The sequence below is a fragment of the Callorhinchus milii genome, unplaced genomic scaffold (assembly GCF_018977255.1).
Source record: "Callorhinchus milii isolate IMCB2004 unplaced genomic scaffold, IMCB_Cmil_1.0 Scaffold7, whole genome shotgun sequence".
Lineage (NCBI taxonomy): Eukaryota > Metazoa > Chordata > Chondrichthyes > Chimaeriformes > Callorhinchidae > Callorhinchus > Callorhinchus milii.
In genome coordinates, this window is record NW_024704748.1 from 19,994,922 (window position 1) to 20,010,260 (window position 15,339).

General features: G+C 39.5%; 1 protein-coding gene across 1 annotated transcript; it reads left to right on the forward strand.

The window, feature by feature from the left end:
* Positions 1–394: 394 nt before the first annotated feature.
* On the forward strand, positions 395–14,767 carry fra10ac1 (FRA10A associated CGG repeat 1). Its single transcript, XM_007896663.2, has 15 exons — positions 395–487; positions 2,491–2,570; positions 3,436–3,525; positions 3,667–3,712; positions 4,216–4,292; positions 4,622–4,705; positions 5,830–5,914; positions 7,037–7,082; positions 9,490–9,603; positions 10,164–10,206; positions 10,825–10,940; positions 11,989–12,039; positions 12,459–12,546; positions 13,087–13,143; positions 14,198–14,767. Exons 1-14 carry the CDS (start codon positions 455–457, stop codon positions 13,127–13,129), a joined length of 996 nt encoding a protein of 331 aa, XP_007894854.1. The 5' UTR covers positions 395–454; the 3' UTR covers positions 13,130–13,143; positions 14,198–14,767.
* Positions 14,768–15,339: the final 572 nt, after the last annotated feature.

The following is a 15,339-nucleotide window of genomic DNA, read 5'->3' on the forward strand; positions in this document are numbered from 1 at the left end:
CCAAACCTCTTGTTCTCGGGCCCTGACTTGCCCAGACTCGGGAGCAAGTCACTGGCGAGTTTCCCCGCCGCAAAACCGGACGCCGCAACCGCCGCCCGGCGTTTGGGAGAGAAACGGCCTTATTCCGGCTCGTGCGGGGGCGGCCGTGGGATCAGCGCTGTCACGAGGATGGGATAACATCGGCGCCCCCCCCCCCTCATCTCCCAACTACATTCTACAACAAGATTTAGATTGTTTTTATATATATATATTAAAAAAAGGTTGAAGTCGATTTAAGACGCATTTCAATCTAATTCAATGACACGCGCGGGCGACGGGGGGGGAGAAGAACCGCTGTCGCAGTCTCATGACGTCGCAGCGCAGCCTCATGACGCCGCAGCGCAGCGCCATTCGCCCGGTGCGCCTGCGCGCTCGATCCCGGGTCGCCCGCCCGCCCGCCCGCCCGGACGTCAACATGAGCGGCTGCGCGAGGCTCGAGCTGCTCAAGGTACCGTTCGCGGAGGCGGCGAAACTCGTCCTTCGCTTAACGAGAAGAGGGCGGAAGGGGGGAAACTAACGCCCATAAGATAATAGCCGTGTGCCCTCCCCTCGCTTGTCAGACCTCAGGGCCTTCGAGACACCGCGGGTAGTCGGTGACGTGTTGGGTCACAGGGCATTAAGGGTTACGGGGCAACTGGACTTGAGGTACGGATCAGCCACGATCTCATAAAATGGCGGACCAGTCTCGAGGGGCTGAACGGCCGACTCCTGTTACGGTGGACGAGCGCTAACTTTCCGCAGCCGAAAGTTGACTGGACAGAAACCGTTGGCTCGCGTCAGTGTCTCCTCCTCGCCCGCGGCTCTTGATTTCCCCGAAGCTCCTCGGCCTGTCTCTCGGACTGGCTGAACCTGTGCGCGGCCGAGTCGGGTGTCGGGTTTAATCCTCCATCGTTCCTCCTTCCCCACATTCAGGCCCTGACCGCCACATTGCCGGCCTCCGACCTGAGCTGTCCTTTCTCCCTCACATCCGCACCACAACTGGCACCGCCTTCCATCACCTCCGGAACATCGCCAGACTACGGCATTACCTCACCCCTCACGCTGCTGAAACCCTGGTCCACGCCTTTGTCACCTCAAGGCTGGACTACGGGAACTCTCTCCTCGCCGTCCTTCCCGCCACCTCCCTCCACAAGCTGCAGGTCATTCAGAACTCTGCAGCTCGTGTACTGTCCCGCACCAGGCTTCGGGACCACATCACTCCCACCCTCGCTCGCCTCCACTGGCTCCCCATCCCCCAGAGGATTGATTTCAAGATCCTCATCCTCACCTACAAGGCCATTCACGGCCTTGCTCCCTCCTACCTCTCCGACCTACTATCCCCCTACCTACCTGCCCGTACCCTCCGTTCCTCTGGCTCCGGTCTGCTCCACATCCCCCGCCCCAACCGCCCTTCCATCGGTGGTCGGGCCTTCAGCCTCTCAGCCCCCAGGCTCTGGAACTCCATCCCCCAGTGCCTTCGCCTTGCTTCCTCCCTTTCCTCCTTCAAGGCCGGTCTCAAAATCTTTCTCTTTGACCGTGCCTTCAGCTCCCCTCTCGACTCTCTACCCCCTCCTCGCTCCCTCCCTTCCCTCCCCTCACCCTGACCATTTCCCCCTCCTCGCTCCCTCCCTTCCTTCCCCTCACCCTGACCATTTCCCCCCTGCTCGGGTCATGACCCAACTGTGCAGCGCCTTGGGACGTCCTCCTGACGTGAAAGGCGCTTTATAAATGGAATCTTGTTGTTGTTGTACCTCGCACATATTATAGCCGAATCCCTTATTAATGCATTTTTTCACCTCCTGCCTCGAATACTCCCAATACCCTCCTTGCTGGTCTCCCCAACGCCACCGTTCATAAAATCCAATTACAGTAATTCAAAAAATCTGCCAACCATATCCTACGTGCACAAAACCTCTTGCAGAAAGGAGCGATTTCAAAATCCTCGCACTCGCATGCAAATCACTTCATGCCTTGGTACCCCACTAATCACACGCTCCCTTCGTCCAGCTGGCTCCAGCCTCTTGCACAGCCCCCGTACATTTCTCCAACTGTGGCTGTGTTTTTAGAGGAATATCCTGATGAGATGTAATATTGCCAATTACATCCACAACTTTGAACCCTACAACAACAACAAGATTACATTTGAATAGCACTTTTCAGGTCGGGAGGACGTCCCAAAGCGCTGGACGGTGTACAGCATTTCAAACCCGAGCTGGGATCAGGCAGGGAGAAGGGAGGGGAAGGGGACAACAACAACAAAATTACATTTGTAAAGAAATGAGATACATGAAAATAAGCTATTCTCTAATGCATCTTTCTCTGTTGAACATATAATAATAATAATCCTTGCATTTGATATAGCTTCTTATCGTGTCTTCAGAACATCTCAAAACACTTCACAGAATATACTGTAAAGTGAATTGACTGCGTATTTTGTAGGTGAAATATTACTTCTTCCTTTTTTTAAACCAGGAGCATGGTCTTGGAGGCTATGATTCTGAATTCAGCGAGGATGAAAATGAAGGAGAGACGTCTGATTCTAAATCTAAAAGGTACCACAGTGTAAAATGTTGGAGTAGTTGCTATTTTGATGTTAACATTTATTGTGGCATTTTACAAGGCAAGTCAGATAAAAGATACATCCCAGGCATCAAACCCTACATGTCCCACAATTTTTTTTGATCAACCCGCTGTCTGATCCATGCAGAAACCCATTACCATGCTTAAGAATATTCAGACCAAACAGAGTTCCATGCATCTGACCAATACATTGAAATATTTAACAGAATGGAATGCTCACTCTCCCTATAGGGATGCATCTACTTATCTAATTCTGGAGAGCATTAGGTGCAGGTTGGCAAAAGCCAAGGCTTGGGGACCCCAGAGTTTGTGTTGGGGAACTGCTGGAGTTTGAACAGCTAAAACCACATAGATTGCTACTGAATGCACTGTATGGCAATCTTTCCTTCTGACATTCTGTTGCCGAACATGTCACCTTGGAGCCACTTCAGCTTCAGGGACTGCTACCTCTCGCCCAAAGAGGATACATCTATTAATCATCTATTAACACTGTGGTGAAGTACAGTATATGTTAGATTCAAATTGATTTGTATTAGTCAGATTCATATGATCTTTGCTTCACAAACATAATGCTTATTTTTGTTGCCTTGGCACCTAATGTGTCAAAAAAACTGCTGCAAACAATATGATTTCGTAAGGATAAACAAATAAGTTATTATGAGGAGTTAATTTTATCAAAGTCTGAATTTCTCTTCTAAATTTAATAGAGATAATCTGTAACATAGTTCAATCCTATGAAGGTTATCTGTAATTTCTTTGGTTCGTTTCTACTTGTTCTCTGCCACTATTCATTGCAGAACTTTAAGTAGTTTATTGTATTTAATGTTTGGATTACAGTAAAGATGCTGCACTTCTTAAAAAGCCATTTCAAAAGGAAAAGCATGTCCACGTGGCTCACAAGCGAATTGCAGCTCAAGAATGGGACAGGTAAATGTATCTTTTTCAAACTTGATATTTACTGATCTATTGTAGTGGTAGCAAATGCCTGACAAACTTACATTTTAATGTCCATTTAATTTACAAGGTTTATTCATTCAGTAATGAGTACATTGTATTTTCGTTGAACAGGGAAGAAGCAAGACACCAACGGTTCCATCTTATTGCCATGGATGCTGTATCCTTGAAATCTGAGAAAACAAGTCTGAATACAATGCTGATTAATTCCTAAATGTGTATTTTTTAAAAATTGTAATTATTCTAGCGGTTTTGAATGTGTAGTGTAACTGATTTATTAATCCTCTCTTGCTAATTTACTGAATTATTCTGGGCAATTAATTTAACTAGAAATGCTCAGTGAAATAGAGTTTTCATCCAAATTGGGTTTGGATAGATACCATTCATACAGTACAATATAATGTAATGTCTAGTTTTTTTTAGAATGGCAAACCTCACCTATTGGAGATATTACCTTCAATAAAATCCCCTCAATTTCTCATACACATTTTATTCTAATGACAAAAGTGATCCTGAATTTATTTTGATGTCAAAAAACAGTGAGTGACCTTTTACAGTATATCTGAAGCACTTTGAGACATCCTCTTAACGTAAAAGATATTATGCTAAATGTAAGGGTTATTATCTGAACTATTTATTGTGATAGTTTCTTAACATTTTAAGTATGCAAGACACAAGAAGTTTATCAACGATTATCTGCTGTATTATGGTGGCTCAAAAGAAGACTTGAAGAGATCAAGGTAAAGAATCAAATGTTGAAATAATGCATTTTCAGTGCTTTATATTTACTAGTAAAATGTTCCATGTTGAATTTGCTATCCGAATGATGAAAATAGAAGAAACTTTGTTGATGGGAGGGTACATTTCAATCTTCATCCTTAAAACACTTCAGGGGTGAATCAATTTCAGTAGTGCCACAATATATGTAAATCAGTTTTATAGTCTAGTTGAAAACTGTCTTGTTCTTATATATTAGTGTTAATTTTCACCTAGTAGCATCATTTTATTTTATTTTCAGCAAACATTCATGTTCTGAATATACTGAATTGCACAATATTTTTGTTGGCAGAACTAATGATAAAACCGACTTGGATGTGATAAAGGAAAACCATAGGTTCTTATGGACAGAAGGTGATGAAGATGATTTGACTTGGTAAACACATTTTTCCAAAACTGTATTCAATTAAGAATGGTCATTTACTTTTAATCTCTTTAACCTAATTTAATATTTTAGTTTCTGCATAAGATGTTCCAGTTGTGAAAACTATTTTTGAAATATTCTGTCAAGAAGAATATATCTAAAGACGCTATCCCAAAGGTGCAAGGATTGTATTAATTGAGAACACATCCTTGAAAGCTTGTAATAATCATCTAGCAGTTGTTTACATGGCTTATTGAATAGTTGAAAAACAACAGCTTTGATTTGTAAAGTGCCTTTCATGTACAATAGCATGTCAAAACACTTCACAACAGGGTTCTCCAATCAGTCGATCACGATCGACTTCTTGGAGCATCAAGAAGTGCCTCGCCCAACACCTGCACAACAACAATAATAACTTTGATTTATATAGCGCCCTCTATGCCGGACGACGTCTCAGAGCGCTTCACAGTAATGGATCCCGGGGCCGAGCCAGGGGGAGCGGGAGGAAGGTGACCAAAGGCCCGGTCGAAAAGAAAGGTCTTCAGCAGAGACCGGAAAATAGGAAGAGAGGGGGCGAGGCGAAGGGAGTGAGGAAGGGAGTTCCAGAGCCTCGGGGCATAGTGGCTGAAGGCACGGCCGCCGAGGGTGGAGCTGAGGACTCGGGGGACAACAAGGAGGCCAGACCCAGAGGAACAAAGGCAAAGGGTACTGTTTTGAGGAGAGAGGAGGTCAGAGAGGTAGGGCTGTGTGGAGTAGTGGAGGGATTTGAAGACAAGGGTGAGGATCTTGAACTCAAGGCAAGTTCAGTCATGAATGCGCCAAAGATCCAGTAGCTCCCCAGCCGTGATACCCATGGTGTGGCCATATATGAAGAAATATTCAATAAAGAAAAATATTTTGTTGGCAATCACTGCTTTACAATGAGGGGAAAAATTTAAAGATAGAGAGTTGTCTCATTGCCCCCAGAGACTTAAGACCTATTATCAAATCTAGGCGGCTTGGTGTCTGGAAGGAGAAATATAAGAGGTGATATGCAGACAATTGATTTAGATCAGTAATGTTAAATGTTTATTTTGTATAAGCAACTGAACAAAAAATCCTTTAGAGAATGACTTTTAAAAACCTTCAACTTATAGGGAGAAAAAACTTGCAAAGAAATACTACGACAAATTATTTAAGGAATATTGCATTGCTGATTTGAGCCGATACAAAGAGAATAAGGTATGTACCAGAGCATTGATTACTTATCAACTGCATTGTACCTATCATTGATATGTATTTTTAGACTTTTATTTGTACCCAGCTTGAAAATGGTAATTTAGAGAAACAAATACAGAAGTTTAACTTTATGGAAGAGAACAAAATTAACTTTTAGTTGCTTCAGATGTATGGTTTATAGTTTTATTAGAACTCATAGAAACTCAGTTCAGATGGCCATCCAATTTCACCTATGTTGTACCTACATAGATAATATTTCATGTAAAATGGTGTTTTTTTTTGCCCCATCATTGGCGGGAGAGCCTTCAGCCACTCTGCCGCCAACCTCTGGAATTCCATCCCCCAGTCACTCCGCCTCGGCCCCTCCTTAGCCTCCTTTAAGTCCCGCCTCAAGACCCTCCTCTTCGACCATGTCAACGGCCACCTCCCTTCCCCTCCCCTTCCGACCCCAGCTTGGGTCTGAAATGCCGTACTCTGTCTAGCGCCTTGGGACGTCCTCGCAATGTGAAAGGCACTTTACAAATGTAATCTTGTTGTTTGAATTCAAATGATATTTTTTAGTAATTTAGCAGTGGGAGTATAAACCATACAGGCAAAGTAGCTTATTGAAATAGTATGCCATCTGTAATGACCAAAAGCAGCATTGAGATTTATAAAAGTTGATAGTGTTTGTTTATAATATCAGTGATTGAATCATTTCTATGCCTTGTGAGAAAGGTGGCTTTCTAAATAAAGTTAGTTCCCAGGGTTCCCACTGGATGGCACTGCTGTAATGAAAAATGATGTTTTGGTTGGGAATGCCAACCCTCTAACTTCAGATAAGCATTTTTTTAAATAAAAAGGTCATCAAACAATTCTACTATAACAACATTTTTAATGCAAAATAATGTATATTTTAACACCATCATTCATTTCCCAACAGCAAGAACCTGACTGTTATGCTTGCAAATAAATATCTTTATATAAACAACTAATTTTATTAAGAAGATGCCACTTTGAATACTTGAATAGGAGCAACATTCTGCCAAGTTATAAATTGCATTTATCATTATAATACAGTATTATTGGTCAGGTAGGTAGGTTTTAGATTTTTTAATAATCTAATGATATTTTCTCCTGTGACAGTTTGGATTTCGATGGCGAACAGACAAAGAAGTGATTTCAGGCAAAGGTAATGTAATTTTTACTGTTAAAAATGTTTCCAAACCTGTTTTAAAAACCTTTCAATTGACTTTTGAAAATCCTCTTCACCATTTGGCTACTGTAAAATTGAGGTCTTAGGACAGTCAAAACTTCTCATAATTTTAAGGAACTCTAATCAGGTCATCCTCAACCCTCTTTGTTCCAACGGGAAAAAGTCTCAGTCCCTCAAGTCTTTCTGCCTTGCAAGAAAATGGCCGACATCGCTTTGATCACTGATCTCACTGCTTGCACATACACAGTATGCAGGATGTGACATCAACGGCAACCTGATGACCTATAAGTAGACCTTTTTTTAGCATGGAAGCCAACTAATGAGAAAATGAGCGAGCCAGCTAGCTGGATGTAAATTATATGAATCGGGGGTGGGAAGAAACTACAGCTGGATTCAATTCAAATACATATTGCTCATCAAATAATTATAAAAATATGATCAATGGTAGAGTATAAATTCTGCAAACGTATACTGTATGAATGAATATTTTCCTTGAAAATGTTTACTGTTCCAGTAGGATTGTCATAATAATAATTCTCGCAGCTGATATAACGCTCTAAACATTACATGGAGAGTCAGTGGTTAGAGCACTCAACTCGCAAGTGAGAGACCTGGGTTCGATTCCCGGTAGGGTGAAATGTTGGGCAAGTTTGCTTACTCCACACGCCTCTGTTCATCTAGCAGTAAGTAGAAACCCGGTTGTTAGTCGATTAGCGGATAGCATTTCCGTGGGTAATAATTCCTTCAAAAAAATTATCATGGGTCACTCAATTCCAATGTTTGTGGAACATTGCTGTGTGCAATTGGCTGCTGAGTTTTGCCCATAGAATGTACAATCAATTCACTTTACAGTATATTCTGTGAAAACGTGGTAAGGCATTATATCAAATGCAAGGATTATTATTGTTACAACATTGCAAAGTGCACAGATAATTGCTATCAAATGTAGTGCCTGTATATTGTACGCAAACAATCATTTTAAGCGGAGCAAGTTAAGATAGGCCATGTTTTAAATTTAGGTATGTTCCATGCCTAATATAGCCATGAGCTGAACATCCTTGATATAGCTGCTATCAGAAATCCTTAGCTTCTAATCTGCACTGTGATTGCTTTGACATTATGTTTGACTAATACTCCAATTCAGAGCTTGGTAAATTGATTAGTTTACTTTAAAGAACGGAAGGATAATAAACCACTGGGACTGAGCTTAAAGCCAAGTAAAGGTAGAAACTTGGGGACTGAAAGAAAGTTACAAAAGGCAAGATTCAAGTTAATTTCTTCAATTTACAGTCACTGGTCAAAATGTGTCTCCACCGAAGCTAAGTTGTTTTAAATATTTAATCATACAGGAAATTAAACTTAAATACAGAAACTGCTTTTGATGAAATGTATTTTCATGAGACATTTGAGAAATGATAGACAAATTGAATCAAAATTGCAGGAAAATAATCTTGTTATTTTCTATCCTGATTTCAAAGAATCCACTTATCCTCATACACAATAGAGTACAATTTACATTTATTTAATGCCTTTCACATCAGGAGGATGACCCAAAGCGCCTTACCATTGACCACTCTATCCTCCTCAACCTTCATGGTTCTGTCCTTGACTGGTTCAGATTCTACCACTCACACTGTCTCTACTTCATCAAGACCTTCCTCTTTGACCATGCCTTCGATCACACTCCCTCCCTCCGCCTGCCATCCCACCCTCCCCGATCCCGACCCCCAGCTCAGGTCCGAAACACTGATGGTCCAGCGCCTTGTGATGTCCTCCCAAAGTGAAAGGTGCTATACAAATGTAATTTTGGTATTATTGTTTACACTGCTGGCCTGATTTTACTTTACTTGATTGGACCATCATAGTTGAATGGAACTTTTGGCAATTGGCTTTTTGCTTCTCCTCACATCTTGGGAAGTAACTGTCTAACATTCCTTCATGAACTCTGATCATTGCCTTCTGACTCTGATCTTAACATCAGAGAAGCCAGAAAAGAGTGACAGAAGAAATTAAATAATTTATGACTAATCTGACATTGTTCTGTAGTCCTTAATTTAAAATTTCTTGAATAGATTTTGGAATGAGGAAATTCACACAGTGGCTAAACTGAATATTGATCTTATTCTTTTGTAATATGGGAGAGCGGTTAATATGACCAATAAACTTTTGCATCATTTGGGGATAAACCCAAGTGAATTACAATTTAATTTGCCTTGCCAATGGCATTAGCATTAGAGAGGTTTAGACTGGAGGCCTAAAGTATCTGAGGACAAGTACAATCCATTTTAACATCTGATGTAAATATAGTTAAGTTTAATGTCTAATGCCACGTAGCATGTGAATGAATTATAATTTGTCAGTAATTACCTATTTCCATTTCCAGGTCAATTTTGCTGTGGAAATAAGTACTGTGATGTGAAAGAAGGATTAAAAAGCTGGGAGGTTAACTTTGGTTACATTGAACATGGCGAAAAAAGAAATGCCCTTGTGAAATTGAGTGAGTCTGATCTTGCAGTTTTGTCAGTGGTAACTACATCTGCACATGCCAAGTGTATCAGTCTCATTTGAGATCTGGAGGCAAATCTGTCACTCTTGATCCTAGCTTAGACAATCTGTAGTTGTAAAGGAAGAGTGTACCTTATTTGTACTTTCATTTGCCTGATCAATTGGTCATATGCTATATAGCTTAAGACTCATACATTGCCTCATTTGACAGTAAGGTCCAATCCTTAATAATTAATTATTTGTCTTCAGGTAAGTACCAAAATATTTTAACACATGTCAGTTGTGGCCTACAACAGTTGACAGTCGGGGATAACTTAAATTCACCTGCCTTGACTTGGGTTCAGCTGAGGTATAGAACAGGCTCTAATGTTGTGTCGTGAGTTCATGAGGACCAGCAGATCATGAGGATCAGCATTGTCTGTATACTTTCAATAGTAACACAAGCTTTTCTTCATATTGTTTCAGTTGTGAAAATATAGCATTATCACACAGTTTTCTTCTTCATGTTGAGTTTTAACTGAGTTTTAACTAAAAATTGTATTTCTATTGTAGGAGTATGCCCAGAATGTTCATCTATGTTGAACTATTTTCACAGGTAATATTCCTTACTCTTCTATAGCTTTATCTTAAAGTACTGGAGCTAATTACTCTAATCCAGCTCTGCACTTTTGCTGTACCCATTGTGTACTAATATCCATGTATTAATATGATGGGATTGGACATTGAACAGGTGGGAGTGGGAGTTGATTATAGGCATGGGTGAAGAGTACAGTTTTGAGGCAGTACTTGAAGACACATACAGAGGGAACATGGCAGAGAGGTAGACTGGATACACAATAAGTTTGGTATTTTATTGATAACTGAGTTGTCACAAATTTAGAATTCTGTATAACTGTTTGATAAACCTTGCATTTTATTTTATTACATTTTATTTTTACGATATTAAATTAAACACAATATTAAACGTCATTTTATTGTATTAAATTTAAACCTTTTATTGTATTGCAATCACTTTGCATTCTATTTCTCAGAAAAATACCCTATTGGTATAAAGTCGCAGAGTATATATCGAAACAGTTGCAGTACTAGTTTGGATTACATGCTGTATAATTTGTCTCATGGAGAGGGTTATTAAGTACTTCAATCAACTGTATAAAATGTAAACTGAATTTGCAGAAATATGTACTTATATTTATGTTATTAATTGGCAAAGGAGAAAAGAAGTAAAAGCGACAAAGAGAAAAAAACAAAAGGAACATAGCCTTGATGCACCACCAAAAAAGGCAAAGAGAGTGTCAGATAAAGAAAAGCATAGTTCTAAACAAAAAGGTAGGTAACCTAAAATATTATATTAAATTGAATTGATTTTTTTCATCCCAAAGTTCTATATTGGATATAGAAATTAACAATTTTTCCTAAAAGTACTTGAAGGACAACAAAGGAAGAGTCCACTATCTAATCAAAATTAGCCCAATAATGAACAAACAGATGATTTATCCAATATTCCAGCTGCAACCAAACCTCTGTTTTATACAGATTTGTCAACATTTCCTAATTGTTGTACTCAAAGGGTCTGTATATAAAACTCAGCATCCTATTTGTACCTAAACAGCCTTCTCTACCTGCAATCCCACTTTTTAATGAACTTTGAACTTCGAGGTCTCTCTGTTCCTCCATTGAGAATTTTACTACAAGGGTATAATTTCCTCGTCCTATTTATTCTCCTAAAATTTGAACAGCTTGCCTTGAAAGATTAAAATCTTGTGTTTCCTTCTCATGCCCCAGTTTGTTTGATTTGTATACATCATCCAGAACATCTCTGAGGATCTGTTTATCCCATGCCATAGTTTCATGATTTGGACTTTTTTTTCTTTGCTAAAGTATTTGTTCTTGCAGCGATTCCACTTCCTTGTTCAACCAGCTGGTGGAACGTAATCCAGACAGCCATCTGGTGTTTTTCCACGGATTTGTGAATGAGAGCGTCTGTTTTGTGGTTTACGTCTTGCTCACCACATTCCATTTCATCAGGCTTGGGGGCCACGAAGATAAATACATTCCAGAAGAGTTTTTTTTAATTTTCTTTCTCATTGTCCCCTAGAGAGTTGGTTCACCCACCTATATTGTCCTCAGTGAGATTGAAATGGTGAACAGTTCTAGTTTATACATATCAATACAATGTATATGATCTGTTCACCGGGAGGTTTAAACGTTCCATTTTAGAGCACTGCAAAACAATTTCTGCAACAGTTTGAGTGTGAATATCTTTTGAGATTAAATCTCTTGTTTCAACGCCAGAAGCCAAGATGCAGGGCCATGTTGTATTTAGTTGATGTTTTGTTTGGTTTATCGATGTGGAATGTTTTCTCTGTTTACACAGGTAAATCTTCCACATGTGGAACAGAGAAATCTGATAGTGATTCAGACCAAAGTAGGTATACTGTGTGCAATAAAGAATTCATTTCTGTATTTTTTTGCTGACGTGTCAGTTTATTGTCAGTCTTATTCGTTTATAGTGTCTTATTACAGCACTCTGTCCTGTGTAGATAGAAATTGAACTTAGGATGCATAAGATTGCTTATTTCAGGACATTGAGTACCATGTTAGAATGTGCATTTACCATTTGGGAGAGCATCATTGTGAATTTGACTAATGCTTATATCTAAGTCTAGGAAGGTAAGTAGGGTCTGGTTAACTGTTTTTGTGGGAGAATGTCATATTATTCAAATCTTCTTGTCAATGTTTTTATTGGGCTGACAAAGTGACAGTAACAGAAATCCACATGTTGTTGAAATGTAACCGTTCAGATTGCTTTTATTTCTTTGTTTGAATATAACTTTTAAATTATAGAATTATCAGAAGACAAAGAGGATAAAGATGATTCCTCGGATGCAAAGTTTTGGAAGGGACCAGTTCAGGATGTCGAAGAAAAAAGCAGGTCTGTTTTACTGTTTGTATTCAGAGGATCACAAGAGATGTTTAGATGAAGAAGGCCTTTTGGCTCATTTGATCTCACTCTTCCAGAATACCCACCCTACTGTCTTCTCATTACGGCATCAAGCTGCTCTTCTAAATTAGTCCAATGGGTGAACGTTCCTTTAGATGAAATTTAGATGAAATGGAGTCCTGTGGCTCAGTGGTTAGAGCACTCGCTTTGCAAGCGAGAGACCTGAGTTCAATTCCAGGCAGGGCGAAACCTTGGGCAAGTTTCCTTACTCCACACGCCTAATAATAATCCCTCCAAAAACCAAAAACAATAATAAATTGGTCATTTTCAATCTACGACTGTTTGTGGGATATTGCTGTGCGCAATTGGCTGCCGCGTTCGCCCACAAATATACAGTCAATTCACTTTACAGTGTGTTCTGTGAAGCGCTTTGGGACGTCCTCCTGACGTGAAAAGCGCTATATCAAATGCAAGGATTATTATTATTATTATTATTATTAAACAATGCTAAAACCTGTTCTTAATCTGCAGAGAGGACGCGTTTGATGAATATTTTGAAGGCATGTTTCTGTGATCTCCTTGAAGAAGGTAACCCACATTAATCACTTTGAAGTTTATTCAGAAAGACACCATAACTTTTTATTGCAAAAATAGTTTTAACATACTTCACAAAATGGAATCAAGCCTGTTTGGGTGGATGTATTGCTTATTAATGAAATCCTGTAAAGTAACATTGAGCCCTGTGACCTGTCAGCTTGCTGTATATAGCATTAAATGTGGCTTCCTACTCTTTTCCCTTTAGAACCAATGTAAATACAGTTATTTTTTGCCATTTTATAATAAAATAATCCTTACATTTGATATAGCGCTTTTTACATCGAGAGGACGTCCCAAAGCGCTTCACAGAACACACTGTAAAGTGAATTGACTGTATATTTGTGGGCGAACGCGGCAGCCAATTGCGCACAGCAATGTCCCACAAACAGTCGTAGATTGAAAATGACCATTTTTTTATTATTGTTTTGGGTTTTGGAGGGATTATTATCAGGCTCTGTGTGGAGTAAGGAAACTTGCCCAAGGTTTCGCCCTGCCTGGAATTGAACTCGGGTCTCTCGCTTGCAAAGCGAGTGCTCTAACCACTGAGCTACAGGACTCCACAATTTTGATTCTAATAGAATTTCATTTATAATGTGATTTTCCAAATAAACTGCATCTTTATGGCCATTTTTAGCACATAAAAGTTGACCAGCATTTTGAAGTAAGCCAACTGGTTGGAATATTGTGGACGCCTAATGTCTTCCTCCCTAACCACACTGTTATAATATACACATTGCAGCCCCGTAATCATGTGCTTCATTTGAGAACTGTGAAAAAGAATGAACTAGTAGATTTCTGATCTCCTTAGCAGTGAATGGTAAAGCTAATCCATTAGGCCCTTCTTAAAATGTAATCTTATTGGAGAAGATAGAACATGAAGGCACATCATTCTTGACACTGCATTCCCACATTTCGTTATTAATTGAAATGTTGTGGGAATTCTGTGTTTTAAACATTCACTAGTATAGATTGGCCAGAAAATTGCAACCAATCCTAAATCTGTTTCAGAAAGCTGGTTTAATCAAATTTATTTCTCTGTCTACAGGGCAGAAGAGTGGACATCTATGGGATAGAGTGACTCAATTGAATGAATTCGAGAACTGGCTTCTGTGATTGGATATTCTTCGTGATTCCATCTGGAAGATTTATGACAAAGAACATATTCATTACAAATCATCATCCCAATTAGATATGTAATTAATAGTTTCTGTGGAACTGAAAATACTAAAGAATGATTTGTAATTTTGTTTTGGTCAGGCTGGATGTCTGGCACATGGGGAAACCCATCACCATGTATAGCCTGCTGTTTATATGTTGCATCAAAACACACCTGCACATTGAACAGTTCTTTTTATTGTGTATATATATTTCACAGACATTTGTAGTAGCATTCAAGTCCAGTCATAATTTAAAGAGCTCCTTTCACTTTTCTTGGTTTACACACATACAGTAGCAATTTATATTACATAATCTTCCCAACAATCTTTTACATCTGTTATTGTGAAAAGCTCCCAAGTGCTTTATCAAACAATCTTCATGGCTGATTTACAACACTTTTGCCAACTTGTTCATATATATTTCAGACTTGTAAATACAAAATTTTTTTAACTGAAAAGGTTCTTTCTCATTTATGATATTCAACTCCTACCTTTCTGGGCCTGAAAAACAGATACTACAATAACAACTTGTATTTATATAGTGCCCTTTACACTTGGTAGTGTCCTGGAGCGTTTATACTGTCTTTGTGTTTCAATTTGACTGTATAATGTATATGGTGCATTATCACTACATGCCCATGAGAAGGAATACAACAGATCATGCTTTCACAAATGTCCTTGAAGAACAGATAGCAACAGTCGTCCTTTTCAAAGTCAGGTATATATTCAAAGTCTGCTTTAGGTAAGCAGAGGATTTAAAGGTTAAATCTTTATTTGTCCAACTTTAAAGCTTGGTTAAATTCTCAATCCAATTCAAAGCAATCTCCTTATACCAATGGATATGTGTCTCATAGCGGCTTTACCACGCTATATTGCTCTGTATTTTCCACAGCCACAGAAATACATCAGAGCTTCAGTAACAATAATGTTGTAAGAACACATGGAAGGATAGTGCAAGAAATGTTAATTCAGTCCATCAAGCCTCTTTCAACAGCAACAACAAAATTACATTTGTGAAGCGCCTTTCATG